The sequence below is a fragment of the Acinonyx jubatus genome, chromosome D1 (assembly GCF_027475565.1).
Source record: "Acinonyx jubatus isolate Ajub_Pintada_27869175 chromosome D1, VMU_Ajub_asm_v1.0, whole genome shotgun sequence".
In the NCBI taxonomy this organism is placed as follows: Eukaryota; Metazoa; Chordata; class Mammalia; order Carnivora; family Felidae; genus Acinonyx; species Acinonyx jubatus.
Window position 1 is genome coordinate 734,213 of NC_069390.1, and position 26,153 is coordinate 760,365.

General features: G+C 65.4%; 1 protein-coding gene across 1 annotated transcript; it reads right to left on the minus strand.

Annotated features, from left to right (window-relative positions):
- Positions 1–4,286: 4,286 nt before the first annotated feature.
- MUC6 (mucin 6, oligomeric mucus/gel-forming) lies at positions 4,287–23,128 on the minus strand. The gene is made up of 35 exons (XM_053202645.1): positions 22,880–23,128; positions 22,198–22,262; positions 18,260–18,384; positions 17,079–17,259; positions 16,525–16,759; positions 16,329–16,455; positions 13,295–13,357; positions 12,630–12,870; positions 12,433–12,559; positions 12,191–12,281; positions 12,005–12,114; positions 11,630–11,837; positions 11,364–11,486; positions 11,011–11,131; positions 10,711–10,849; positions 10,525–10,629; positions 10,296–10,368; positions 10,070–10,207; positions 9,690–9,851; positions 9,506–9,600; positions 9,282–9,414; positions 8,892–9,165; positions 8,750–8,802; positions 8,539–8,648; positions 7,961–8,112; positions 7,672–7,813; positions 7,482–7,592; positions 6,983–7,101; positions 6,600–6,915; positions 6,324–6,480; positions 6,038–6,178; positions 5,792–5,854; positions 5,664–5,728; positions 5,130–5,362; positions 4,287–4,515 (listed from the first exon to the last, which is right to left on the minus strand). The coding sequence occupies exons 1-35, from the start codon at positions 23,126–23,128 to the stop codon at positions 4,287–4,289; spliced, it is 5,076 nt and encodes a 1,691-aa protein (XP_053058620.1).
- Between the last annotated feature and the right edge of the window lie 3,025 nt (positions 23,129–26,153).

A 26,153-nucleotide genomic window follows, 5' to 3' on the forward strand; every position in this document is an offset into this window, starting at 1 on the left:
CGCTGGAGGTTTTGGTGGTGGTGACTGAGCTAGGCGTCTGGGTGGTCCGAGTGAGTGGCGTGGTCGTGTGCGTGGGCCGCGTGCCAGTGCCGGGCACGAAGGGCGTTGCCGAAGAGGAGAGGGGAGGGCTGCCGGTGGAGTGGGGCTGGTGGGTCTCCGAGTGGGTTGGGGTGATGAGTCGGTGGGTGGTGTGCGTCACCGAGGACGTGGTGGAGGGGGCAGGGCGCGTGGACCGTGTGGCCTCGGGGCGCGGCGGGGTTGGCCTGGCGGAGGTGGTGCGGAAGGACGTGCCCGTGGGGGGACCTGTCGAACGCGCGCTGGTGGGGACAGCAGACGGCGTCGGGCCGGAGGGAGTCGTGTGGGGTGTGTGGGACTTGCTCGCGGTGGCCGTGTTTGTCGCGGTGTGTGTCACGGGGGTCGTGGTTCCGGACCTGGGGGGCGTTGGGGAGACGGTGGTGTGGGGAGTGGGTGAGGATTGCGTGTGGACGGGGGCGGAAGGATGTGGCCCGGGCACGCTGGAGGTTTTGGTGGTGGTGACTGAGCTAGGCGTCTGGGTGGTCCGAGTGAGTGGCGTGGTCGTGTGCGTGGGCCGCGTGCCAGTGCCGGGCACGAAGGGCGTTGCCGAAGAGGAGAGGGGAGGGCTGCCGGTGGAGTGGGGCTGGTGGGTCTCCGAGTGGGTTGGGGTGATGAGTCGGTGGGTGGTGTGCGTCACCGAGGACGTGGTGGAGGGGGCAGGGCGCGTGGACCGTGTGGCCTCGGGGCGCGGCGGGGTTGGCCTGGCGGAGGTGGTGCGGAAGGACGTGCCCGTGGGGGGACCTGTCGAACGCGCGCTGGTGGGGACAGCAGACGGCGTCGGGCCGGAGGGAGTCGTGTGGGGTGTGTGGGACTTGCTCGCGGTGGCCGTGTTTGTCGCGGTGTGTGTCACGGGGGTCGTGGTTCCGGACCTGGGGGGCGTTGGGGAGACGGTGGTGTGGGGAGTGGGTGAGGATTGCGTGTGGACGGGGGCGGAAGGATGTGGCCCGGGCACGCTGGAGGTTTTGGTGGTGGTGACTGAGCTAGGCGTCTGGGTGGTCCGAGTGAGTGGCGTGGTCGTGTGCGTGGGCCGCGTGCCAGTGCCGGGCACGAAGGGCGTTGCCGAAGAGGCGAGGGGAGGGCTGCCGGTGGAGTGGGGCTGGTGGGTCTCCGAGTGGGTTGGGGTGATGAGTCGGTGGGTGGTGTGCGTCACCGAGGACGTGGTGGAGGGGGCAGGGCGCGTGGACCGTGTGGCCTCGGGGCGCGGCGGGGTTGGCCTGGCGGAGGTGGTGCGGAAGGACGTGCCCGTGGGGGGACCTGTGGAACGCGCGCTGGTGGGGACAGCAGACGGCGTCGGGCCGGAGGGAGTCGTGTGGGGTGTGTGGGACTTGCTCGCGGTGGCCGTGTTTGTCGCGGTGTGTGTCACGGGGGTCGTGGTTCCGGACCTGGGGGGCGTTGGGGAGACGGTGGTGTGGGGAGTGGGTGAGGATTGCGTGTGGACGGGGGCGGAAGGATGTGGCCCGGGCACGCTGGAGGTTTTGGTGGTGGTGACTGAGCTAGGCGTCTGGGTGGTCCGAGTGAGTGGCGTGGTCGTGTGCGTGGGCCGCGTGCCAGTGCCGGGCACGAAGGGCGTTGCCGAAGAGGAGAGGGGAGGGCTGCCGGTGGAGTGGGGCTGGTGGGTCTCCGAGTGGGTTGGGGTGATGAGTCGGTGGGTGGTGTGCGTCACCGAGGACGTGGTGGAGGGGGCAGGGCGCGTGGACCGTGTGGCCTCGGGGCGCGGCGGGGTTGGCCTGGCGGAGGTGGTGCGGAAGGACGTGCCCGTGATGGGACCTGTCGAACGCGCGCTGGTGGGGACAGCAGACGGCGTCGGGCCGGAGGGAGTCGTGTGGGGTGTGTGGGACTTGCTCGCGGTGGCCGTGTTTGTCGCGGTGTGTGTCACGGGGGTCGTGGTTCCGGACCTGGGGGGCGTTGGGGAGACGGTGGTGTGGGGAGTGGGTGAGGATTGCGTGTGGACGGGGGCGGAAGGATGTGGCCCGGGCACGCTGGAGGTTTTGGTGGTGGTGACTGAGCTAGGCGTCTGGGTGGTCCGAGTGAGTGGCGTGGTCGTGTACGTGGGCCGCGTGCCAGTGCCGGGCACGAAGGGCGTTGCCGAAGAGGAGAGGGGAGGGCTGCCGGTGGAGTGGGGCTGGTGGGTCTCCGAGTGGGTTGGGGTGATGAGTCGGTGGGTGGTGTGCGTCACCGAGGACGTGGTGGAGGGGGCAGGGCGCGTGGACCGTGTGGCCTCGGGGCGCGGCGGGGTTGGCCTGGCGGAGGTGGTGCGGAAGGACGTGCCCGTGGGGGGACCTGTCGAACGCGCGCTGGTGGGGACAGCAGACGGCGTCGGGCCGGAGGGAGTCGTGTGGGGTGTGTGGGACTTGCTCGCGGTGGCCGTGTTTGTCGCGGTGTGTGTCACGGGGGTCGTGGTTCCGGACCTGGGGGGCGTTGGGGAGACGGTGGTGTGGGGAGTGGGTGAGGATTGCGTGTGGACGGGGGCGGAAGGAAGTGGCCCGGGCACGCTGGAGGTTTTGGTGGTGGTGACTGAGCTAGGCGTCTGGGTGGTCCGAGTGAGTGGCGTGGTCGTGTGCGTGGGCCGCGTGCCAGTGCCGGGCACGAAGGGCGTTGCCGAAGAGGAGAGGGGAGGGCTGCCGGTGGAGTGGGGCTGGCTGGTCTCCGAGTGGGTTGGGGTGATGAGTCGGTGGGTGGTGTGCGTCACCGAGGACGTGGTGGAGGGGGCAGGGCGCGTGGACCGTGTGGCCTCGGGGCGCGGCGGGGTTGGCCTGGCGGAGGTGGTGCGGAAGGACGTGCCCGTGGGGGGACCTGTGGAACGCGCGCTGGTGGGGACAGCAGACGGCGTCGGGCCGGAGGGAGTCGTGTGGGGTGTGTGGGACTTGCTCGCGGTGGCCGTGTTTGTCGCGGTGTGTGTCACGGGGGTCGTGGTTCCGGACCTGGGGGGCGTTGGGGAGACGGTGGTGTGGGGAGTGGGTGAGGATTGCGTGTGGACGGGGGCGGAAGGATGTGGCCCGGGCACGCTGGAGGTTTTGGTGGTGGTGACTGAGCTAGGCGTCTGGGTGGTCCGAGTGAGTGGCGTGGTCGTGTGCGTGGGCCGCGTGCCAGTGCCGGGCACGAAGGGCGTTGCCGAAGAGGAGAGGGGAGGGCTGCCGGTGGAGTGGGGCTGGTGGGTCTCCGAGTGGGTTGGGGTGATGAGTCGGTGGGTGGTGTGCGTCACCGAGGACGTGGTGGAGGGGGCAGGGCGCGTGGACCGTGTGGCCTCGGGGCGCGGCGGGGTTGGCCTGGCGGAGGTGGTGCGGAAGGAGGTGCCCGTGATGGGACCTGTCAACCAGGCGTTGGTGGGTACAGGAGACGGTGGGACAGAATGACTTGTGTGTCGTGTGTTGGACGTGCTGGACGTAAGTGTTCTGTGTGTGCTCTCTTCAGGGTGGAGTGTGGAGTGTGTCATGATGGGACTTGTGTGTTGGCTGCTGTGGCCTTTGGTAGTCTCAGGGGCTCGGGGGGACTCCGTGTGCCTTGTCTCCCTGGTGGCAGGTGTGTCCGGGGTCCCGTGAGGTGTAGCGATCGCTGCGGGAAACAGTGTGTGTCAGTCAAGTGCTTCTCCTCCTGGTCTTACCTGGGTGACGACCCGTCCCGTCCCCCAGTCCTGACTCGTTTTCTTCCTGCCCGCCTGTTGCTTCTGTGTGTACCTGGTGGGGATGTCCCAGGCATTCCCTGAGCGTGCCTATCGTGTTACCTTATGTCTCCCCCTGGGGTTTTGTGAGTTCTTTGCACCTTGGCTTCTGGGTTGTGCTTTCAGTTGGTACTGCTTTGCCCATGTGGCACCTTTCTCCTCCCCCACTCACATCTGGCTGTCTTTGCTGTGCGGTGCCTGCCGCCATGGGCCTCCTGCTGGTGTTCTGGGTAAGGTCTCAGTTTCTAGGTTTCTGTGAGACGATTTGGGACGCTCGTCACCCAACCTGGAGTAGTTTGGGCTGCACTGAAGGCAGCGGCACGTATGCTGGCCCCCTGGGTGTATGTTTCCCCTGCGGTGGGTCTCTGATGCTGGTCTTGAGAAGCTGAGCGGCTGCAGTTAGGGCGCCACGCTTGAGCCTGGGGGTTCGATGGGCACCCCCTCGTGACCCGACCTCACCTGCCTCCCTCCCATGCAGCCCCTTGCTGCTTCCGTCCTGTTTCTCGGTATGTGTTGTGCCTGGTCTTTTGGGGCCTGTCACGTGGAGGCATCCTTACTTGGGGGCCCCGTGGAAGTCTCTGACGTTTGTGGGATCGGCGGTACTGGTGTGGTCTGGTCTGTGGCCCGAGCTGTGGATTGCGTGGCTGAGCTCAGCGTGAACGTCGTGGGTTTCCTTGTGGCCTGTGTCACCGTGGATCCTGTGGCCGTTGACTTGATAGAGGCTGTTGCAGCTGGTGCTGAGGTGGCCCGTGTGGTGATGGCAGAGGTGGTTCGAGGAGAGTCTGCAGGGGGCAGAGCCCAGAACATCCCTCCAGCCCTGCCCCCACTTTCCCTGGTGATTCTGAGGTCCCTGCACCCTTCGGGAGGGCTCTGTCTCCCCTGTCCTCACCCCTCTCATTCCCATGTGCTACTGTGACTGGCCCTGGCTTGAGTGGCTTTGGTGGTGTTTTCATTGACCGCGTGGCCGTTGGGCCACTGACTGTCCATCCACCCACCGTTTCTAATAGGACACAAGGTGTGTCGGCTGCCAGGAGGCCTTCTGCTGTGCCAGGTGGGGTGGGCAGCATGCCGGGCCCGTGCCTGTTGCAGGGGCCCGTCTCAGTGGCATGTCGTATGTATTTTCTATCAATAGTGTAAGGCGGAAGGGAATGGTCACGTACTGTGACAAGCTTTTCCTAGAATGAGTCTTTTGTGGAAACCGAGGGCCACTCCGAAGCAGGGATTCTGTGCTAAGGATGCAACTTTCTGGAAAGTTCTCTCAGTGCTGAGGTGTGGGGCGCCTCCCCCAATCCGCACCCTGAGCTCCCCATCAGCCTTGGTATTCTCAGTGGCTGCTTAGGCTTAGGCGGTGGGCCAGGGGGCAGAGGCTTAAATGTCCCTTCCCCTGTGACCTCACCGGTCCCCCTGTGCAGAGCAGCCCCAGGGATGGTCCTGGCGAGCTCCCTGCCCCATCCCCCACACACTGGCTGCAGATGCAGGGACAGGATTGTCTACCACGGGTCTGGGCACCCGACCCGACAGACACAGCCCCGCCGAGCTGGCGGGGAGCTGGGGGAGAGCGCCCTTCCCCTTGGCACCTAGGGCGTGTGCAATCACCTGTGGTGGGCCCGGGCGTGGCGGGTGGCGGCACTGCAAGAAAAGGAGCGGTGAAGAGGGTCTGCCCCCCGCCTCGTGCAGCTACAGACCCCGGGGGACGAAGCTGCCACAGAGGTGCCCACGTCCCTGCTTTTCGTCTGCCTCCATCTGCACCTTCTTCCGTCCCGTCCCATGATAAGGCGGTCGTCTGGGTGACCTGGTGCTGAATTCCCAGCGGATTCCCGGTCCACGCCCACACCCCCCAGCAGGGTGGCAGGGTTGGGTCTGGGGGACCGGGTGGGTTGATGTTTGGGGAGGAGGAAGGGAGGCTGATACTTTTCCTGTTTGTACTGACCGGGCTCAGACTGCCAGGGTCTCCGGGAGCCTCAGCTGGGAGGTCGCAAGAAGGATGTGCGGGGTCTGGGGGGCACGGGGTGGGGGGGGGTGCTGGGGAGGGGGCCTTGGGTGGCCGATGGGGCTTACCACAGGGAACGCAGCTCCCCTTGCTGTGGTCGAAGTACTCGTGCCGGGAGCAGTTGTAGCAGCCTGGGGAGCGGGTTGCAGAGAAGATGGTCTGGAGGGCCCCGCCCCTCTGTGTCTCCCGCCTATCCCGGCGTCACCGCGGAAGCCTGGATACAGGCCCCCCACCCCCCGCCCCCGTCCCCAGCCCCCGACACCCCGTTCTCCTCCTGGTGCATCCTCTGCCCAGACCTCTTTCTTGACCTGTACCTTCAATGTTGGCGCCCGGGACGCTCTGCGGGTTCCCGGGGCAGAGGCACGGCTGGTAGTGCCACGTGCAGCTGGTGTCCTGGGTTTGTGTGGGCGCACTGTCCCCCGACGTGTGGCCGTTGTAGAAATCGCAGTAGACGGCTGGGGGAAGGGGCGTCCATCAGGCCTTTGGTGCCCTGGTCGGGGGGCCCGAATGCGGGTCTGGGGGGAGGGGCCGCCTGTACCCGCGCCTGCCCGGGGAGAGCACTGCATGCGGGCAGCCTTGCCGACAGGGCAGGGCACTCACGGCAGAAGTCGGGGGTTCTCCAGTCCACACACACGCCCTTGTCCAGGCAGGCCTTGGCGTAGGCGGCAACCGCGTCGCACAGGCACTCGCAGTCCCCGCTGGTGTCGCAGCCACACGTGTCTCGCACGCAGGCCTCGTAGTAGGGCAGGCGGTACACCTGTGGGAAGGGGCCCTCAGAGCCTGCCCGGTGCGCCCGCCTGGGCCAGGGTCCGAGGAGCGCACGGTGGGGGAGGGGGGGGCTGGGGGGGCTGGGGGGGGCTGGGGGTGGGGGCCCACCTGGCTGTGGCAGGCGGCGAAGGTCTGGCTGTTGATGATGTTGCAGGTGCGCTCTGCCCACACGTGGCGGAAGGCGTTGAGGCTGCAGGGGTCCAGCGTGAGGCTGGCGTCTCCGCACAGGGGGCTGTCTTTCCACGAGTTGACGAATTCCAGCTCGTCGGACGCCACGTACTTGCTGCGTGTCTCAAAGTCGTCTTTCATGTTCCCGTTGTAGTTGCCGCACAAGCCGCACAGTGTGTCCTGCGGGGGTCTGGCGTCAGGCCGGGCGCCGCCCCTGCCCCGCGGGCCGCCCCGGGCCTTGGGGCAGCGCCTGTACCTGGGCAGCACGCGTGATCTTGATGTAGACGGTCATGTGCTTGTTCCAGACGAGGGTCAGGTTGTACCTGCTACTGATGGTGATGTCCAGCACCAGGTTCAGGGAGCCGGTTTGCACCCGGAAGTGAACGTGAGGGTCCCCCCCACTGACTGTGTATGTCCTGTCCGCCAGCACTATGGTCAGGTCCTGTGGGGCGGGGCTGTCATGAGGCGGCCTGTCCCCAGTTCTTGGCGGCCGCCAGATGTCACCGGGCTCCACGTCCCCTGCCCGGGGCTCTCTGAGTCAGTGTGGACACGCATTGGGCCAGTGCCTGCCAGAGGCCAGTTCTGTGCTGGGGGCCTGCCCTCTGGAATTTGGGCAGAACATTCCAGAGCATGGTGGAAACTGAACCAGGGGCTGAGGATCAAGCTTCTGGGAGAAGCACCCCCTGCCCCTTAGCACCGCTGTGTAGCTCCGGGGGCTCCTGCCGCCCACCACGCAGACGGCAGGGGTCTGGGGGTGCCCAGCGGCCAGGACCTGGGGCTCTGGTGGCTGAAGTGTGAGGAGGCCCCACCCAGCCCGCTCACCCCCAGGAAGATCTTGACAGCCCGGGAGCAGGTGACGCCTGACTTCCCACACACGACGTTCTCCGTCAGGACTTTGAAGGTGGGCCGGGAGCTGTTGGCCCCGCAGCTGTCCTGTGGGGAGGGGGTGCTGAGGAGCCTGCCCAGCGGCCCCCGTGGCACCCACTGCCCACGACCCAGGGCGGGGCCTTACTGTGGTCAGGACGTAGCTGCAGCTGCCATCGAACGTGAAGCGCTGCCCGTCAAAGGTGACCACGTGGCCCTCCCCGTACAGGGTGCAGGTAGACGAGCACCGGGCACTCTGCCAGCACGTCCACCTCCCCCCCGAGCAGGTGCTGGGGAGAGAAGCTGGTGATGTGGCGTTCCAGGGGGTCCCAGGCCCTACGTGCATTCCCGCTGGGCCCCGACCTTGGTGGGGTTGGTGGGACACCCCGGGGACACCTCCGGGCCACCGGGGCCTCCGGAGTAAGGTTGTGGCTTACCACGTCTTACAGTCAGTGTGGAGTTGGGCGCCCCGGGGGTAGGAGACCCCTGCAAACTCGCATGGACACTCCTCAGGGGGTACGCACTGCCCCCTGGCGTTCTCGTAGAGCCCCTCGGCACAGACACAGCCAGGCTCGCACTTGGTGGGCACCTGTACGGAGAGGGTCAGCGGTCCCTGGGAGGACGGCCTTGCGTGCTGCTGCCAGAGGGCCCTGGGTCCTCCTGAGACCCCCGGTATTCCTCCCAGTGTGTCCCCCATGGCCACACCTGCTCCAGGCCCTTCTCTTAGCAAGGTCCTGGTGCTTCTGTGTCACTGCTGAGCTGTGACATCCCCTCCCTGAGTGGTGGGAGGCCTGGCCACCAGGGCCACTCATGACCCTCTCAGCCCCCTTTGGGCACCAGCCACCCTCGTCACGGGCTGACGGGGACAGAGGGACAGCGTGGCCCTGCCTTCCCCGGGGATTTTGCGAAAATCCTCTCGTGGTCCAGGGAGAGGCCCTGGGCGGCGTCCGCCACAGGCTGTCCAGGGGGGTCTACCCTTGGGGGACCTCCCTTGTCCCTCTGCCCCAAGCCTTACGCAGGGGATGCCACTGGCCAGCATCTGGCACGTGGGGGCACAGGCTGCCCCAAACGTGTTCTCCGAAGACTGGTTGCAGGACTGGAAGATCTTGGGGGCCGAGCAGGTGGCTGCAGGGAAGTTGGGGGGGGGTGGGGCAGGGGTGAGGCCGGCTTAGAGGGGCCACGGCACGTGGCTGTCCAGTCCCACCGGCCTCTGCACAGCTACGTACCCAGGAGCATCTGCGGCCGCCCTGGGCAGCTCAGTCTCCCGTTGATGCAGTAGCTGCGAGAGGGGGGCTGTGTGAGTGTGCTGGCCCTGGCTGGGGGCCGTGGGCTAGGGTGGGCCGGCTCCCCTGGGGACCCCTTGCTCACCAGATGATGCCGTTGACCATGGCAGACTGGTCAGCTCGGATGAACTTAGAGCCGTCCAGGAGGCAGGGGCACTGGGCCTTGCGCACGCACCGGGCCTCGTGGTCGAGGTAGGTGCCCTCGGGGCAATTACAGCCGTCCATGGGCACGGCACTCGGGTGGCACTCGGCAGCGCGGTCGGACAGTGAGAGGCACGTGCGGCCGCAGGCCCGGCTGTCGTAGCCGAATGTCTGGTTGCCCGTGCAGGGGGTGGCTGTGGGGGCGCTGGGGTCAGGCCCTCGGGGGGGTGGCTGGGTGGAACTGGGCGGAACCCCGTTGTGACCCCTGCCCCCCCTCCCCCATCCCCGCATGCCCTGGGCCCCTCCCACCCCTGCCTGCGCCTGCCACACGCACTGCAGTTGTCCACGCCGCTTCTCCAGCCCCGTAGCAGGACGCCCCGTGTGGCACATGCTCGGGCATAGTCACTCAGGACGGCGCAGATGTGGAGGAGGGTCTCCTCGTAGTTGCAGGCCTGGTACACGCACCTCTGCGGGTGGACAGGGCATGGTAGCCGGGGGACCCCCGACCCCCAGGGCCCACCCCTTGGGCCCCCCCACTGGCCCGCAGGCCCTGCCCACCTTGTAGAAGGGCCTGGGGTTCACCGTGGCATGGCACTTCTCGAACACCGTGCTCTCCCTCACCAGCACTGAGCAGCGGGTCTCTGCACACACCTCTGGGGGGACAGGGGCGGCATGGGTCTTGGGCTTACCCAGCCTGGGCCTCGCGCCCACCCACGGACCTCCCCCGGGGCCTGGCACTTACTGTTGAGCTGGCTCATGGAGCAGGGGTCAGTCTCACGCTCAAGCGAGGCTGGGCAGTTCCCGGTCCGCCAGGAATCCACAAAGAGTGAGGCAGTGCCCTCAACGATGCCCGTGCTGGCCATGAAGTCATCGGTCGTGTCCCCGTTGAAGGTGCCACAGAGCCCTGCACCGGCCGGGCTCTGAGGCGGGGAGCCAGCCTGCTCTCCTGCCCTGCCCCAAACTTCAAAGCCCGTCTCCCCCCATCACCATGCCCTGGGCATGAGGCTGTCACTGGCTGCCACCTGGGAGGGCCAGCCTGGGGCCGTGAGCGCTGAACGAGCAAGACTCTCCTGGGCCCTTTCTCTGCTCTGGCCAAGCTGGGCAGGCCAGGGAGGGGCTCACCTGTGGTCTGGCCTCTGAACTGGGGCCCGACGGTGACGTATGCCTGGAACACGGGCTTTAGCTGGATCACGAGCTCCAGCCCGAAGGAGGTGGCCATCTGGAGGTGGGTGGACGTCTGCCTGAAGACTGTGATGTTGCCTGGGGGGACAGGGGGCTCAGGAAGCAGCCCACTTTGGGACTGTCTCCCAGTGCGGCCCTAGGTGCTGGGCAGGGGCTAAGGACGTACGAGTCTTGTATGGTAGCCACTTGGTATTTCCTTTGTTGGTGAGGACCTCGTCCTGAGAAATCACGATTTTGTCCTGGAGGGAGAGTGGCCTGAGTCACGGGGGTGCCAGGAGCGGGGGGTGGCCTTCCCTCCTGCCAGGCCGGGTGAAGCAGGAGCTGGGACGTAGCAGGGATGCAAATGCTTGGGAACCCGGGGTGAGCACAGCAGCCGCGTGACAGGGGGGCCTTACCTGGTTGGACTTGTAGATGACAGCAGCTAGGGCGGTCTCCGAGTGAGAATGCCCAGACTTGTCGTACAAGGCCATGAGGGACCCCCCCTCGGGGAGCTGCGGGCTCTAGGAGGGGGATGTGGCTCAGCACAGATGGCCCGGGGGTGCTCGGTGTGACCCTCCCACCCCCGCTGTGGCGTGTCCTACCTGCAGGAGGATGTAGGTGCAGGTGCCGTGGAAGCGGTAAGGCCTGGCATCGAACGTGGTGACAAAGGAGCCGCCTTCCAGAGAGCAGCGTCGGGGGCAGGGCTGCTCTGTGCACTTCCACTGGCCCATGGTACACTGGCTGCAGACCGGGAGGGGGTGACCCAGCTGGCACCCCCAGACGCTCCAGGCTGGCAGAGCTGGCTGCCTCCGGCGCTGAGGTTGCCCCTTATATGTACCCTGTGTTCCGCCCCCCACAGCTCCGTCTTGCCCGTGTGCCCTGGCAAGCCGTCCGGCACTTACCAGGTCTGGCAGGCGGATGTCATGACCTCCCCAGGGGCGTAGACCACCCCGCCGAGCACGCAGGGGCACTGGGTGACCGGCACGCAGGTGTGGTTTTTGGAGATGTCATCGAGAACGGTATCTGCAGGAGAAGGCTTTCCTAGGCCCGGCGCTGGATGCCCTCCCACGCCCTCACTGGGCAGTCCTTCCCGGCTCCTGTCCCTCTGTTCCCTGGCCCCGTCCCCCGCTTGCACTTGCAGCCACCCTCCCCTCGAGCCAGGGTGCCCAGACCCAGGTGCTGCTCCTGGTCGGATCCGGTGCCCTGTGTTCTGGCGCTCTCTTGGACCCCCCAGTGACCTCCCTCCTGCCCTCACCTCCTGGACAGAAGCAGCCGAAGGTGCAGAAGCTGGAGCAGGCGTGCTGGGGGTTGGAGCAGGTCCTGATGCAGGCCTCGCCGCACTCCTGGTACACCTGGTTGGCCGCACACTGGCCCAAGGCTGCAGGCATGCGCGGCCTCCGTGAGAGCCCGCCCCTCCTGCCCCGCCCCGCCAAGGGCCTAGCCCAGCCCTCCTCCACCCGCTCTCCTTCCGTCTCACAGACATGGGGGGGGCGGCACGGGGGGCCTCTCCCCAGGACTCACAGCAGAGGCCGGGGCCCCGCCAGTTGCTGACGGCCTGGCCAGCCATGCTGCACTGGCGTGAGTACTCAGACAGCGTCGCACAGCTACAGTCCCGCCGGCCTGGCGGGACGCACGCGGCCATGTCCACCTGGCAGCTCAGCACGAATGTCTCTTTGGGCACGTTGCACTCGGGGGACACCAGGGTCAGCAGCTGGCTGCAGGTCTGGGCCTGGGCAGAGGGCCATTCGGGGTTTTGGGGGTCAAGGCCGATCCCACACCAGCCTTAGAAGGCTAGGGGTGTCGTTGGCCTCGGAGAGCCCCTCACGCTCCACCGGCCGGCCCTGACCGTGGCTGAACGGCTACCGCGGCCCCTGGGGTCCCCGTCACCTCACGTACATGCTCTGCCTGTGGGACCCAGGGGCTGGGGATGGCCTCGTAGGTGCAGATCTCGTTGGGGTCATCCAGCGTCTGGAGGGCGGCATACACGTGGGGTTCCAGGGGTTTGCCTAGGGGTGGGGGGCGGAGCAGGGTCAGCACTGTGGGGCCGGGCCTCAGGGGGTCTGGGCCCCGGCCCCCACCTACCTTCCTCACTCAGAAACTCGTCCGTCCGCTCGCCGTTGAAGTCTCCACAGAGACCGCACAGCCTGCCCCTGTGCCGCTTCTCGACGAGCACCTGCGGTGGCGGGTGGGTGGGCACCGCCGTCAGGGGGCCCCGGGACCCTCGCCGCACCGGTGGGGTGAGCCCGGGCCCGCCCAGGCTCCTGGTCAGTGCCCCACCCTGGGAGGACCGTGCCCCGGCCCCCCACCCCTGCCGGCGTCCTCACCATGAGGTGGGTGCCTGGGCCCCACATGACCACCAGCTCCAGCTCTAGCTGCTTGGTCACCAGCTGCACGCTCTGGCCGAAGGGTGTTATCTGGAGCCCGTTACTGGTGTAGGGCAGGCTGACGACCCTGTGGGACGAGAGTGGTCAGGGACAGCCCCCTTGCCCGCCCAGCCTCCCACCCCAGCCACGTGGCCTACCCCACATCCTTGACGGAGATGACTGCCTTCTGCACGGTGACCACAGAGGCCCCCAGCTCCACAATGATCCGGGAGATGCTCCCGCTGGGCTCTCGCCGTAGCTGGACGCTGAAGGTGGGCGACGCGTCTTTGCAGGTGGCAGAGAAGATGTAGTTGCAGGTTCCCGGGAAGTCATACACGTGGCCGTCGAAAGTGGAGAAGTGTCCGGCCCCCCATGTGGAGCACCAGCCCTTGTCTGAGCCTGTGGGGGTAGCGGACAGAGTCTTGGGGCCCTGTGTCCACCTGGCTGATGGGGCAGGTGTGGGGAGGCTTGACCCCACGAGCTGGGCCGCTGGCTAAGTTCCAGGCCCTCCTGGTGTGGGCGGGAAAGAGGCCCTGCCCGCCCCGCAGTCCCAAGCCAGCTGTGGGCTGGGTCTGCCTCCCAAGCCTTACAGGAACTGAGGCATCGGCCCCGGGGTCTGCAGGGCACAGAGCTGCAGCTCAGCACCCACGTGGGCACCTGCCCCCTCCGGCTGCGTGGGCTTGTTTCCCTCCAGGCGAGGGGCCGGCTGAGACTTTGCGGAGCTGGGTTCCCCTCAGGGAAACCCCAGACCACGGCTACCCTGTGGCCTTGGTGCTCCGGGCAGCTCTGCAGGACGGGATGGGAGGCTGGCTGTGGCCCTCACCTGACTTTGGGGAGTCCTGCAGCCTCTGGAGGCCCGGGTGCACAAAGGAGGTGTCGTCTAGGCCTGTGTGGACAGAGGCTGCGGTCAGCACCGCCCCGGGTGTGCGGCTTGTTGGCCAGGATCCGTGTGGCGGGAGCTCAGAGCCTGCTGGCTCCGGCTCTACTCCTCACGCCCTCTGAGCAGCCCAGCTCAGCCACGTGTGTCACACGTGCACGGGGTCCCTGCGTGGGCAGGCCGGTGCACGTGCGTGTGTGGAAAGGCAAGGAGCGGGGCCTGAGGGCGAGGAGATGGCAGTCGGGGGTGCTGGGAGGATGGAGAGGCCCCTGGAGGAACGAGAGGTGTGCGGCCCCGTGCCAGTCCTGTGGGCGGAGTGGGGCGAGGGGTCCCTGTGCCCCGCCGCAGCTGCGGTCTGCCTGCCGGGCTCCCAGCACTCACGCTGCAGGCGCCCCCCAGGTTGAACAGAGAGAGCCCCCCACGCAGGACAGGCTGCCTGGCTCCCCTGTGGACCCCGGGCGGGAGGGGCCTTGTGGTCACTGAGCAGGAGGCCGCGAGGCGACCTGGGGAGGGAGCGGGCCCCTGACAGCACAGGGCTGGGCCTTGGAGGCGAGCTGGCCTGGAGTCGGTGGGCGGCTGTCCGGGCTGTCCTTCCGTCTGGCTGCACCCCACCCACCGTGCTCCCAGGGGTGAGGTCCAGAGTCCCCGGGGGGCTACCCCGTCTACCAGCCGCCCAAAGTGGCTGCGTTCCTACTTCCTCCCTCCCTGTCAACCTCTTAGTCTTGGGATCGTGGTGACCGTTACTAGAGAAATGCCCGGTGAAGACGGTCACATGACCGCCAGGGGCAGGAGTCGCTGACCCCGCTGGAGACTCCAAGCGCAGCTGGAGTCGGGGGCCTCACCTGTGGGCTGTGGCCTCCTCGGCTCTCCCGCCCTGCCGTGCTCCCAGTGCCTCCGTCCCCCAGACCCACTCGGGCCCTCAGTTCTGCCGAGGCTCCCACCTGCTTCAGCAGCCTGTGCAGCTGTTGGGGTTCCGGATCCTGCCCCCTCCCCTGTGCTCCCTCTGCCTCTGGCTCTGCCGTGTTTCTGGGTCTCAGGGCGATGCCAGGGGATGGGGACAACTGCCCGGTGGCCGAGGGGGTCCCCAGATGGGGCAGGTGGCATAGAGGCTGTGTTGCTCTAGTTCCAATGGGCTAGTGACACTTGGTCTCCTGGGCCTCTTCCCTCCACGGTGTCCCCCACATGGGTCCCCATCTCTGCCCCTCCTCTCAGTTCACCACCGCCCCCAGGACACGTCCGGCTGTATCCTCTGCCCCACCCCCCCGCAGCGGGTCACTCCCTGGTCCCCCCCCTTGCAGTGGCTACTCCACCAGCTCCTCGTCCCCCCCTGCCAGCCTCACTGAGGTCCTCCGGCTCTGTGTCAGCCGTGGCCCCCACCACTGGCGGCGGAGGCTCCCTTGAGGCACGCTCAGGAGGCAGGCCGGGGGGCCCTCTGCACTTTCCGCTCAGAATCCCAGGACAGGCATGGCCCCTGCCCCGGACCCACGGGGCCCGCAGGGCGGGTGGCTCTGCCATCCCAACCGTTCTCAGCCCCGCAGGCCACAGCGCCGCCAGAGCACATGCTGTCCCTTCTACAAGCTGGGAGACCCTGGCCGCCCCTGCCCGTTCCATCTCCACCCCGGCCTGCCTCAGGAGCCTTCTTCTTGTACCTGCCCCAAGTCCCCAGCACCCCAAGGCCCCTGCATCTGAGCTTGTGCTCTTTGAGTCTCTGGTCCAGGAGGGCAGGGCCCGCCTTTCAGCACCCTCACGCGAGTTGGTGCTCAGAGGGCGTTTGCCGAAACGTGGATGGATGGGGCCTGTGGCACTCACAGCTGGACCCCCATGGCTCGACATCCACTCGTCACACCGGCAGGCCTGCACCCCACCCCGGCTGGCTCCCGGGTGCCCCCCTTCTCGTCCTGGTTCTGGGTCCAGGTCTCAGAGGGGATGTGCCCAGGCAAGTGGCCTTGGCTGGCCAGGGGTCCTGAGTGCTCAGAGCCACGAGGGTGAGGGACAGGCTTCATGGGAGGGAAGGGGCGGGGCTGGCTGAGGGGAGACCCACTGGGCTCAGGAGTTCATGGCCCACCCCCAGTACCTACACCCAGGGTCCCCGGCCGAGGGCCTGCCAAGGAGGGAGCAGCCGACCAAGGATTAAGGAGAGAGAAGAAACCAGTCATGCTGGGCTCGGGCAGAGAGAGGCCCAGAGGGCTTGGTGCCCGCAGTCTCTGGGCCACCGTAGGACCCCTTGGGGCTGGCTTGGGGGCAGGAGTGAAGGCTGTGCTCAGCCTGTGGCATCGGGGGGTCCGGGGTGGTTACCAGCAACTAGAGGTGGGGGTGAGGGGAGGGGGAAAGGGACCCCTGCTCCTTGGGCCTGGCTGGGAAGATGGGGCGGGAGGAAGCGGCAGCCCTGTCTGAGCCTCTGCAACGGTGGTGGTGGCCCTGGGCCCTGACATGAGCCCCCTTCCGGCCCCGCTTCCTTAATCCTTACGGTAGCCACATGGGGGAGGGGAATGTTTCCTCCACTTTTACGGGCAGCGAAACTGAGGCCTAGAGCCCACTTTGTGGCTCGTCTGTCCACCCCAGTGGAGCTGGGGTCTCCAGCTGGGCCCTTCGGCTCCAGCACCCACGAGAGGCCGCTGCCCTGCTCCCTACACCCTACAGCGCTCTCAGGTCCTGGGGCCCAGTGTGGAGAGCGGAGCCCCGGGCAGCACCGTCCTGTCCAGCATGCCCGCATCTCGCTGCACGCACGGTTGTTGAAGAGACTGTGTGTCCCCGAGGGACCCCTGCCCTGCCGCAGCCCAGCGTCCTTTCTTGGCCACTGTGCCCAGGGCAGGGGTGAGTGGCAGCCTGCTCTCTGGCAGAGGCCGGGGTCTTGGCGAGTGGGGGGCAGCTACAGAGCAGGGAGGGGCCTCCGCTCCATCGACGTCCTTGCGGCCAGCCTGACGCCGGGGCAGCGGGTATCTGTCCGCCCCTGTGGCGCGGCCTGCGGGCCCCCACTCACCAGCGCCGAGCAGGGCTCCCCCGCAGGACAGGAGCAGCAGGAGCCGAGGCCCCAGCATGATGCGTGAAGAGAGGTCACCGCTGGACCCGGCGCCTCCTGTCGCGAACACCGGGCAGGCTCCCTGCACCTGTGTGCAGCCCGAGTGGCCGGCCCCGGACGCCTTATGTAGTGGCTACAGGCCCCGCCCCTGCCTCACCCACTGGGCACCAGGGTGGCCAGACAGGACTTGGCCTTTGGAAAGCTCTTTGGTGGGCGGTAGTCCCATTATCGCTGGCCTCCAGGCAGGGGCCAGCATGGGCCCTCCAGGGCCTTGCAGACACGTCCTGTGTTTGCTCCAGGCTGAGGTGGCAGGGGCACCATCAGCCACACCTTGGGGGCTGAGAGGGTGCTCACCCCGGGTGTGCAGGGAGGCTCCTGGGCACCGCTCGTCCCTGGCGGGGGAGCCCAAAGTGCTCGGATGGTCCCTGGGGTGGACTCCACCCTCATCCAGACCCTAGCACCCCCAGAGGTGCCAGCCTGCTCAGCCCCACCCCTGCCTGGGAGCAAAGACCACCCAGTGGAAGGACCACATTTTGGGGTGGGGCCATCACTGACAGCAGCAGGCCTTGGGACACCTCCCCGGGGCTGATACCACCCCAAAGTGCAGGGGCCCCCGTTGGGCACCTCCTCCCTGGTGATCCTTCCCCGCCAGCCCCCTGGGAGGGTGAAGCACCAGAGTGGTCCTGCTGTATCCAGAAGGGCCCCCGTTACCTTTTTCTGACCCCCATGGCTCTGAGTTGCTTGTAGGCAGAGGAGTAGGGCCGGAGCGGCCACAGGGGGCTGCCCATCTGGGAGGGCATCTCTGTGGGGGCTGGGTGCCAGCCTCTGGGTGCCAACCTCCCAGGCAGAGGAGCAGGGGCTGTGCCCACTGCCTCCTGGGAGAAGGGCATGGCTGGAGGTGGGGGGGGCAACAGCTCAGGGGACAGGGAGTGGGCAGGACACAGGCCAGTACTGAGAAAGGGGTCAGGGTTAGGCCCAGGATGAGGATCATGATCAGGGCAAAGGTCAAGATCATGGTCAAGGTGAGGGTCATGATCAGGGAGGGTCAGGAGGTGTGTGTGTTTCGGATCCTTTGTGGGATCTTCCAGCAGTCGGGGAGCAGGTATGGGTTTGATGATTCTCCAGGGCAGCCTGGCCTTAAATGGGAGCCTGTGTGGGACCCCATGTAGGAGCCTGGGGCCCTGGTACAGGGGCTTCCCCTTTCCTGAGGTTGGTTCTGGCCCCACAGAGACTTGGGGGTGCAGGAACCCTGGGCTCCTGCTGCCGAGGAACCCCCAGGCTGAGCTCCCCACATGACACTCCACCCTGCCTCACAGACACCTGTGTTTACGCTAAATAAGCTATAGTCTTAACATAAAATTGTTTAAAAAAATTTTTTTTTTGTTTATTTTTGAGAGACAGAGTACGGGAGGGGTAATGGCAGAGAGAGGGGGAGACACAGAATCTGAAGCAGGCTCCAGGCTCTGAGCTGTCGGCACAGAGCAGGATACGGGGCTCAAACCCACAAGCTGTAAGATCATGACCTGAGCCGAAGATGGACACTTAACCGACTGAGCCCCCAGGTGCCCCTTAACACAAAATTCGTTTCATGGAGAGCTGCACTCAGCGGCAGCTGGCCCTCCGGTCCCTGAGTCTGGGCCAGGTGGGTGTAAGGTCCCCAGGTGTGCTAGGCACTCCCATGCCTGCGTTTTCCTTTAACTCAGAAGCAGAGGTGGATAACGAGGGGTTCCAAGATGCTCTCCTGCGTTCCTCTGCCCTGGAACCACCCCTGCTGGGGTCACTGTGGCCAGAAGCCTGGGCACACAGGGTGAGGTCTGTCCAGGCTCTGCCGTGGGGCCACTGTGGGGGTTCTCCCTGCCCTTGGAGAGCTCACACCCTCATGGGGGTCTCACATTGAAGCTCTGAACTTAGAGGGGGCAAGCCGTTGGGTGGGTGGGGGCTGAGGTCCCACAGGGACAGGTGGGTGGGTCCTCCTTGAACCTCAGCCCTGGCCAGGATGCTCGGTGGGTAAGGGTGCCTAGACAGGTGGCAGTGGGGAGGTGACTTAGCAGACCTTGGGACAGGCAGGATAAGGAGAGAGGCCCAGAACCCTGCTGGGAAAACGTACCTGGGATGCCTGGGGCCCTCTCCCACCAATTAAAGCCACCCCTGAGGTCCCCTTGGGCCAGGGCTGCCAGGCCTTGTTCTCTGCCTGGACCCTTGTGAGCCCCCCCCCCCCCCCAGCTGCTTTGCCCACCCACAAGTGGAGTTCTCACCCAGCCACAGGGCTGCCTGCTACCCCTCCCAGGAGGCACCCGACCACAGGGCCTTGGCACGGGCCGCTCAAGCCTCAGGACATGCCAGGGGGACAGCAAGGAATGGAGCCAGAGAGGGAACTGTGGTCATGGGCACACCCCCGGATCACTGACGTGTAGGACCTGGGGGAGGGCCAGGGCTTGTGGCACATAAGGGGTCCCCACGTTGGGGTCTCCAGTGGCACCCCTCCCCCACCCCCCAGCAGCTTGAAGGACTCCAGTGTGGCCCCAGCAGAGCTTGGGTCACCAGGACTGCCAACAAGGCTGTCATGGGGCCTGGACTAAAGAAATCTGTATACGTGTGCGTGTGTGAGACTCGGTTTGAGTTTCCTGGAAAAAGCTGTACATTCCAGGGGCTGTCACCTCCGAGCTGTTCAGGCCTTGTGTGCACAGTTAGTGGACGGCTCTCGCCTGGAGCCGTGGGTCCCAGGTCCCTTTCTATACACCGGTTTGGCGGGAAATCAGGCAGAATGGCGTTTCTCCTTGCTGACCTGGGAGCCCTGAATGTGCTGAGCAAACAGTAGGAGATAAGACTGTGTGCACCCATTGTTCCCGGCCGTGCGGGTGATAAAGGCACAGCCCGCTGGCCAGCCTTGGGAAGCGGAACCCACGGGCTGGACAAATGGGTGATTGTTCGGCCTCACGCCCCAACTCAGACCCCTGCCCTCGCCCTCTGTCTGTATGGCGGGGCCCTGAGCGGCACATCTGGCCCCGGGCCCCGGCTGGCGCTCCAGAGGGCCCGCAGCCCCAGGGCCCAGTGTCTCTGCAAAGGGGCCCTTCACGGCCCACTCGGGAGGGCGGGTGCTGGCCCCTAGGTAGTGGCTCTCCCGGAGGCCTTGACCTGACCTTCACTTGGGACCGAGAGCCTGCTTGAGGATGTAGGCATTCACCGCCGGCAGGTGCTTCCAGAAAGCTCCTGAGCAGGCTTGGGATCCCCAAGACCCTGGGTTTGCTGGACCCAGGTTTGTGGAGGGGAAAGCGCCAGAGTACACAGTGGCCAGCCAGCCCCTCTGGGCCCCACCAGCCAGGCGTGGCATTCCTCAGGGGAAGGCAGGTCAGGCTTCACCCCAGGCTCGAACCATGGCTCGGCCCCAGCGATCACCGCCTGATCCAAGTGCCGAAGACCACGGCTTTGGGGAAAGGTTTCCATACGGGAGCCGAATGTGTCCCGGGCCTGGCCAGCGGCCGTGACCTTTCTGAGGGGTGGGCCCGGCAGCAGCCAGGGAGGCTGTGGTGACCGACAGCGCTGGGGTGTGTGGCCCACATGGGGTTCCATTGCTGGGTGCGAAGTGGAGCGTCCTCCACCCCTGCCATCAAGGACAGAGCTGAGGGGCTGGGCTCAGCCCCTGGGCACCTGCCGATTGGGGACATTGTGCAGACCAGGAGACCCAGGGCCTGGAGGGGCCTGGGAGGGGACCCGGCAGTGGAGGGACCTCTGGCCTGTGGCGAGAGTCACTCCAGCCCCACCTTTGCCCCAAGATCCGCGTGTAGCTGGGGGCCCAGCAGGTGCCCCTCCTTCTCTCTCTCTCTCTCTCTTTCTCCCCACCAAGTGTCATTCTTGATCCCCACCCCCGGCAATCTGCAGCCCCTTCCTCCTCAAGACCCCCAGCCCTGGAGCTGCAGGCCTGCGACCCCAGGTACCCCCGTCATGCCCCAGCCTGCCTCACTTGCCCTGCTCTCTGGCCCCCTGCCCCCCTCCCGGGCCGGCCCCTCCAGACCCCAGCCCTGCTGAGGCAGCACCATAGGCAAGGGGCCCCTGGGCCACCCCTGCTCCCTGAGCCACCCCTCCTGTGGTCCCGGGGCCACCCTGCCGCCTGCCCTCCCCCCAACCCCGCACCTGACCCTGCTAGGTCTGCACCTTTAACTTCTGCCTGCCCTAGGCCTGGATTTGGGATGGGTGCTGCCCACCCGGGGCCAGGGCACCGGCCGGCACCCCCTGCCTTCCGTCGGGGGGGGGGGGACCCTGTGCTGATTCCCGTGGTAGCTGACTGGCTTGTTCCCCCAGCTCCAAGTGGAGGGTCCGGAACCCTCTGTCCCCTCAGCTGAGGGCCCCCTGGGAGTGACTGCAGTGATGTGCCCTCAGCCCCTGGTTGGCCCCCAGCGGCCCCCCCCTCCCCGCCTTGGCTGAGTGCCCCCCGCACCTCTGTGCTGGGGCCCCGATTGCCAGCGGATGTTGGGAGAAAAGCAAACAGATAAGGTCGGTCAGGCAGGATTTGGGGTTTGGGCCCCGGTGGCAGGAACACCGCGAGCCAGGCGGGGGGGTTATCTGGCCTCCCAAGTATGGAGGTGGCAGGTTCTGGAGTGTTTGCTCTCCGCTGGTGGCCAGGGGGTGGAGGCTGATGTTGGCGAGCGCATTGGGAATAGGGGGGTCATGTTGGGGGGCGTCCAGTTCCGGCTGCGCCCAGACGGGGCAGCTGTCTGCAGCACACGCTTGCTTCTCTCCGTCACGTGGGTCCGCGCTGTGGCCACAGCCCTCCCCGGCCCTTGCCGCGTGCTCACGCGGGGAGAGAGGCAGGAAGGAGCTGCCTCTTCTTACAGGGGCACGAATCCCATCCTGGGGGCCCCAGCCTCACGACCCCATCAGCTCCCAAGGTCCCACCTCCTAATTCCACTCCCTTTGGGTAAGAGCTTCAACACATGAGGTTTTGGGGGGTGGTCGCACACAGGTGGTTCATCACAGTGTGGGAGGTAATCAGGCTTGGGGGTCCTGCCGGGCCACGAGTCGGGTGGTCTCTGAGGGCAGATGTCTTCTGAGCTGGGAAGGCCCTGAGCGGCCCAGGAAGGCTTCCTGGAGGAGGTGGGCTAGAAGTGTGGGCCAGACAGACCGTCAAGGCCAGGAGCTGGGCCAAGGGAGGGAGAGGTCATGCCAGAGTGTGTCCTGGCTCTAGAGTGAGCTGGAGGAAATGGAGAAACTGAGGACCGGGGGTGGGGGAAGGAGGAGGGGCCCTGCACGAAGGGGAGAGGCAGCCGGCGAGGGTGGGCCCGGCCAGGTCCGAGGGGTCCTGGGGCAGGCTGGCACTGCCCGGTGTGGCCTGCAGTGCTCCGAGAGCAAGACCGGCGCTCCCGTGGCCCACAACGGCTGGTTCCACGTGGCCGGTCAAGGACACAGAGCACACCGTACGGGACCAGGTGGCCTTCTAGGGCCACTCACACCAGGGGCCGGCCCAGGGGGGCCTCAAGTACTCCCTACTTGCTAAGCAAGTACTCCCAGCCTTCGGACCGCTGCTGGCCTGCCCTCCAGGGGGGGCCCAGAACACACCGGACGAGAGGGCCAAGGCCCCGAAAAAGCCTGCGTGGCAGGGAAGGTCCCAGGGGGTCTGAGGCTCCAGACCCATCCAGCATCAGGGGGCAGGGGGCTGAGACTGGCCTTGGGAACAGCCAGTTCCACGGTCCCCTCCTGCTAAAGCAGCCCCCGTGGCTGGGGTTAGGAAAGTGGGCTGCACCTGGGTGGAGGGACACAGAGGTCCCTCTGACCCTAACCTTCCCCCCCGACCTGAGCACAAGAGGAGGTGACACGGATGGTGTGGCCGACTCACCTTCGGAGGCTTGTTGGGGGCACTGACACCTGCCGTGTGCAGGCGGTGGCCTCGGTGGCCTCCCTCTGCAGAGTTTCAGGAGGGACACGGGGGGGGAGGGGCGAGAGGGCCCCGGCTGGTGGTGGCTGGACCCTGGCCAGAGGACACTTCCGCGCACCCCACTCCCAGCCCCGCTGCAGAGGCAGGACTCCTCTGCCGCTCATCGCTCTCCATCGTTTCCAGGCTCAGAGCTGGGTCCCCGTGACCCCACGCCCCTCAGAGGTTAGGAACCATTTCTGGAACTGTAGGAGCCAAAGGCACGGGATGGAGTCTCTCTTCTCCTCCCAGTGGGTAAAAGCGTGACTTTTTGTTGGGCGTGTTGGTTTCACTCTTGTTTTCCTTAGCAGCTCAGGCAGGTGTAACTGAGCCACCAAAAACCGCATGTGTTTGAAGAGTGCCGCTTAATGGGTTTTGACCCAAGCACATTCCCGCCACCACCACGGGGACAGCAGGGCCCCAGGTGGCCTCGAGCGCTTTTGCGACCCATCCGCACAGGCAGCACACGGACCCAGCGCACACACTCAGGCTCCGTTGCATCGTCCAGATTTTGTGTCAAGAGAATCCTGCCGTATGGCCTCTTTCATCTGGCTGGTTTCGTTCGGCATTTTGAGCGAAATCGTTTGAGATTCATCCCCGCTGTTGCCTGATCAGCACTCCGTGCCGTTTCAGCGACGAGCAGCGCTCCCTGGCGGGGCGCCGCGGTCTGCTCGTCCGCTCCCCCGGCGCTCGTGTGCGCACAAGTCACGTGCGTGATGCCCAGGCGTGGCATGACGGGCACGTGGCTGGTGGCTTTCTGACTTCTAAGGGGCCGGGCGAGCTGCTCCCCGGAGCGGCCGCACTGATTCGCATCCCCGCACCCTCTGTTTCCTCCAGCACTTGGCGGGAGCGTCATGGCCATTGTAGCAGGAGAGGAGCCGCATCCCGCACACACACTCACTTGCCATCCGTGTGCCTTCTTTTGTTTTCTGTGTTTTTGTTTTTTTTTTATGTTTCTTCATTTTTGAGAGAGACAGAGAGAGAGGGAGACACAGACTCCAGAGCAGGATCCAGGCTCTGAGCTGTCAGCACAGAGCCCGACGCGGGGCTCGAACTCACAAACTGTGAGATCAGGAGCTGGGCTGAGGTTGGACACTCAACCGACTGAGCCACCCAGGCACCCCGGTTTTAAAGTTTATTTATTTATTTTGAGAGAGAGCAGGGAGGGGCAGAGAGAGAGGGAGAGGGAGAATCCCAGGCGGGGCTCAAACTCACACACCTCAAGATCATGAGCTGAGCTGAGTCAGGTGCTCAACCCACTGAGCCACCAGGCGCCCCCACCCGTCCGTCTGTCTCCTTTGGTCAAGTGCCTGTTCACATCTTTGCACATTTTAAAACCAGATTATTTGGCTTTGATTCAGTTCTGAGGGCTCTTGATCTATTCTGGACACGAGTCCTTCTTCATCAGACGCAGGGTTTCAGAGTGATTTCTTCCTGTGTGTGGCTTACCGAGATACCCTAATCATGTCTCTCAAAGAGCAGATGTCCTGGGGCGCCTGGGTGGCTCAGCCGGTTGAGCGACCGATGTCGGCTCAGTTCGTGATCTCACGGTTCATGGGTTCGAGCCCCGTGTCAGGCTCTGTCCTGACAGCTCGGAGCCTGGAGCCTGCTTCGGATTCTGGGTCTCCCTCTCTCTTTGCCCCTCCCCTGCTCATGCTCTGTCTCAGAAAGAAATGAGCATTAAAAAAAAAATAAAAATAAAAAAAAAGAGCAGACATCCTCAATCTGGACAGTGTCCAGTTTACCGAGTTTTCTTTGATGGATTACGCTTTTTCAGTGTTGTAGCCGGGAAATGACACTTTATCATTACGAAGTGACTTTATTCTTGTCTGCTAGCATTCTCTGCTCTGAAGTCTTTGGCGTTAACATTGTCCCTGGATCCTTGTCTCAGCGTGTTCGCATGTCCTCTTCTGTGCCTCTGCCTTGAAGACTCGCGTGCGCCTTTATACTGACAGTGGGTTTCTTTAGGCAACTACAGAGGTGACCAGCTAGTTTATGCGGCTTGAGAACCTGTGTGGGGCTCCTGGGCCCCCAGCGCTCATGCCGAATGCAGCCATTGAGACTCGGGCTCCAGTCACCCTCCTGCCTCTGGTTCCCTTTCTTCCGTCTTCTTTTGCTTCTTTTGGATCAGCTGAATACTTTCTCATGAGTCCTCGTGCCCCTTCACCGTGCCACGCGCGACAGCCCGACTGCCCGAGTCACAGCCCGGCTCTGGGAGACACCGCCCCGCATGCCACGGAGCCCGCACCCGCGCCCACGCCCGTCCCCGTGGTGGGTTATCTCCGAAGAGGCTGAAATACGACACGGCAGGCTTCCACGCCCGTGTGCGCGCGTCAGCAGGCCTGTCTTCACCTCCCGACACCGTTCGGTGTCCGCGGACGCCTTCTTCCTGCCTTTGTTTTTGGGGCGTTTCCCTGGGATGCCAGTTTCTTTTCCTTTGTGTCCCTTGGTGGTTCTGATGGAATCACCGGCCACCGGGTCATGTGTGCTCGTCTCTAGAGATGCGTCCCCACTCTGGTTCCTTTGCGGCCGGTCTCGCTGTGACTTCCTTCCTGTTTCTCGTCTGACCCCCCCAGCGCGTGGTTCCTCTCTGGACCTACGACCTCGGCTTCCCTGACACCGTCCCCGTCCCCGAGGAACGGCTTCAGCCCTTACGGTGCCTCTGTGGACACGCGGGGTTCGGCTGCCGTAACCGCGTGGGCACCCCTCCGGCTCACCCTAACTTCTGCTCAGCCCTGCCCTCCCCGACCCCGTGTCTCCCCTGCCCTCCCGGGGTCACAGCCCAGCTCCTCCCGGCCCCCTCCCTGCGGTGACCGGGAACCTTCTCTTCCGGGATGGCGACCCTCGCTGCCCGGTGACCAGTGTCTTGACTGTTTTCCATACTGTGATGCACCTTTCAGCCTCGGGGAGGCTGGTCTCCGTCACTTCCTTTGCTGGAGGCAGACGTCCCGGATGAGATGGAACTTAAAAAAAAATCACACTGTGGTACATAGTCACTAAGTAAAATGTGGAAAAATGCATAAAAGTACCAAGAAGGGGCCGCCACCACCCCCACCCCCGGAGTCCGTGTCCAAACCTGCGAACCTTCTGAGCACCTGCTCCTTCTCTGTGTGCCCAGCACCCATATCCCTCTCCCGGGATGGCCCCGACACCAGGCGTCCACGCTCCCCACTCTGGAGGCTGGAGTCCCAGACCCAGGTGCCGGCAGGTGGGTTCCCGTGAGGCCCTGGGGGAGGGTCTGTTCATGCCCCTCCCCCAGCCGCTGGCGGGTCCGGCTTCTCTGGGGCTTATAGACGCACCCCCCCCCCCCCCCACCATCCTCGCGTGGCCATTCCCTGTGACTCAGAGTTTCCCTCTTTTCACTGGGACATAGTCCTGACAACCTCTAATGACCTCATCTTAACTCACAACACCTGCAAGGACCCTGTTTCCAAATCAGGTCCCCTTGTGAGGTCGTGGGGGTGCTGACTTCAGCCCAGGAATTGGGGAGACACGGTTCAACACCAATTGTACACTTCCATGTCCGGGGTCTTGTCTCGGGGCCGCAGTGCAGGGATCCCTCTGCCCTTTGGAGACACTGTTTCGGGGGCTACACGGTGCATCCTTTTGATCTTTCGGGAGGTGCGTGGGACAGGCCGGTCTTCCCGAGGCCTCTGTCCTCGTCCTGCACTGCGGGCTGCTGTTGCGGAAGGAGAAACCCTTTCCCCGGACCCTGCCTGGCCCCAGAGGGGTCTGGGCCGTGGGTGCCCCTGTGCCAGACCTCTGTCCCTCAGGCGTCTGAGCCTGCTGCACACAAGCGGTCCTCCCACGGACTCCCCCAGGCTATGAGTCTCCTCCTGGGTCTCACCCAAATGAATGGGGCACGCCCGGGCCCGCGGCCT

Coding starts and splice junctions, on each gene's coding strand:
- MUC6 (XM_053202645.1), bottom strand. CDS start 23,128: ATGACGCTCCCGCCAAGTGCTGGAGGAAACAGAGGGTGCGGGGATGCG. Junction 12,282..12,432: donor GCCCAGGCACCCACCTCATG/GTGAGGACGCCG, acceptor CCGCCACCGCAG/GTGCTCGTCGAGAAGCGGCA. Junction 11,132..11,363: donor CGGCTGCTTCTGTCCAGGAG/GTGAGGGCAGGA, acceptor CTTCTCCTGCAG/ATACCGTTCTCGATGACATC.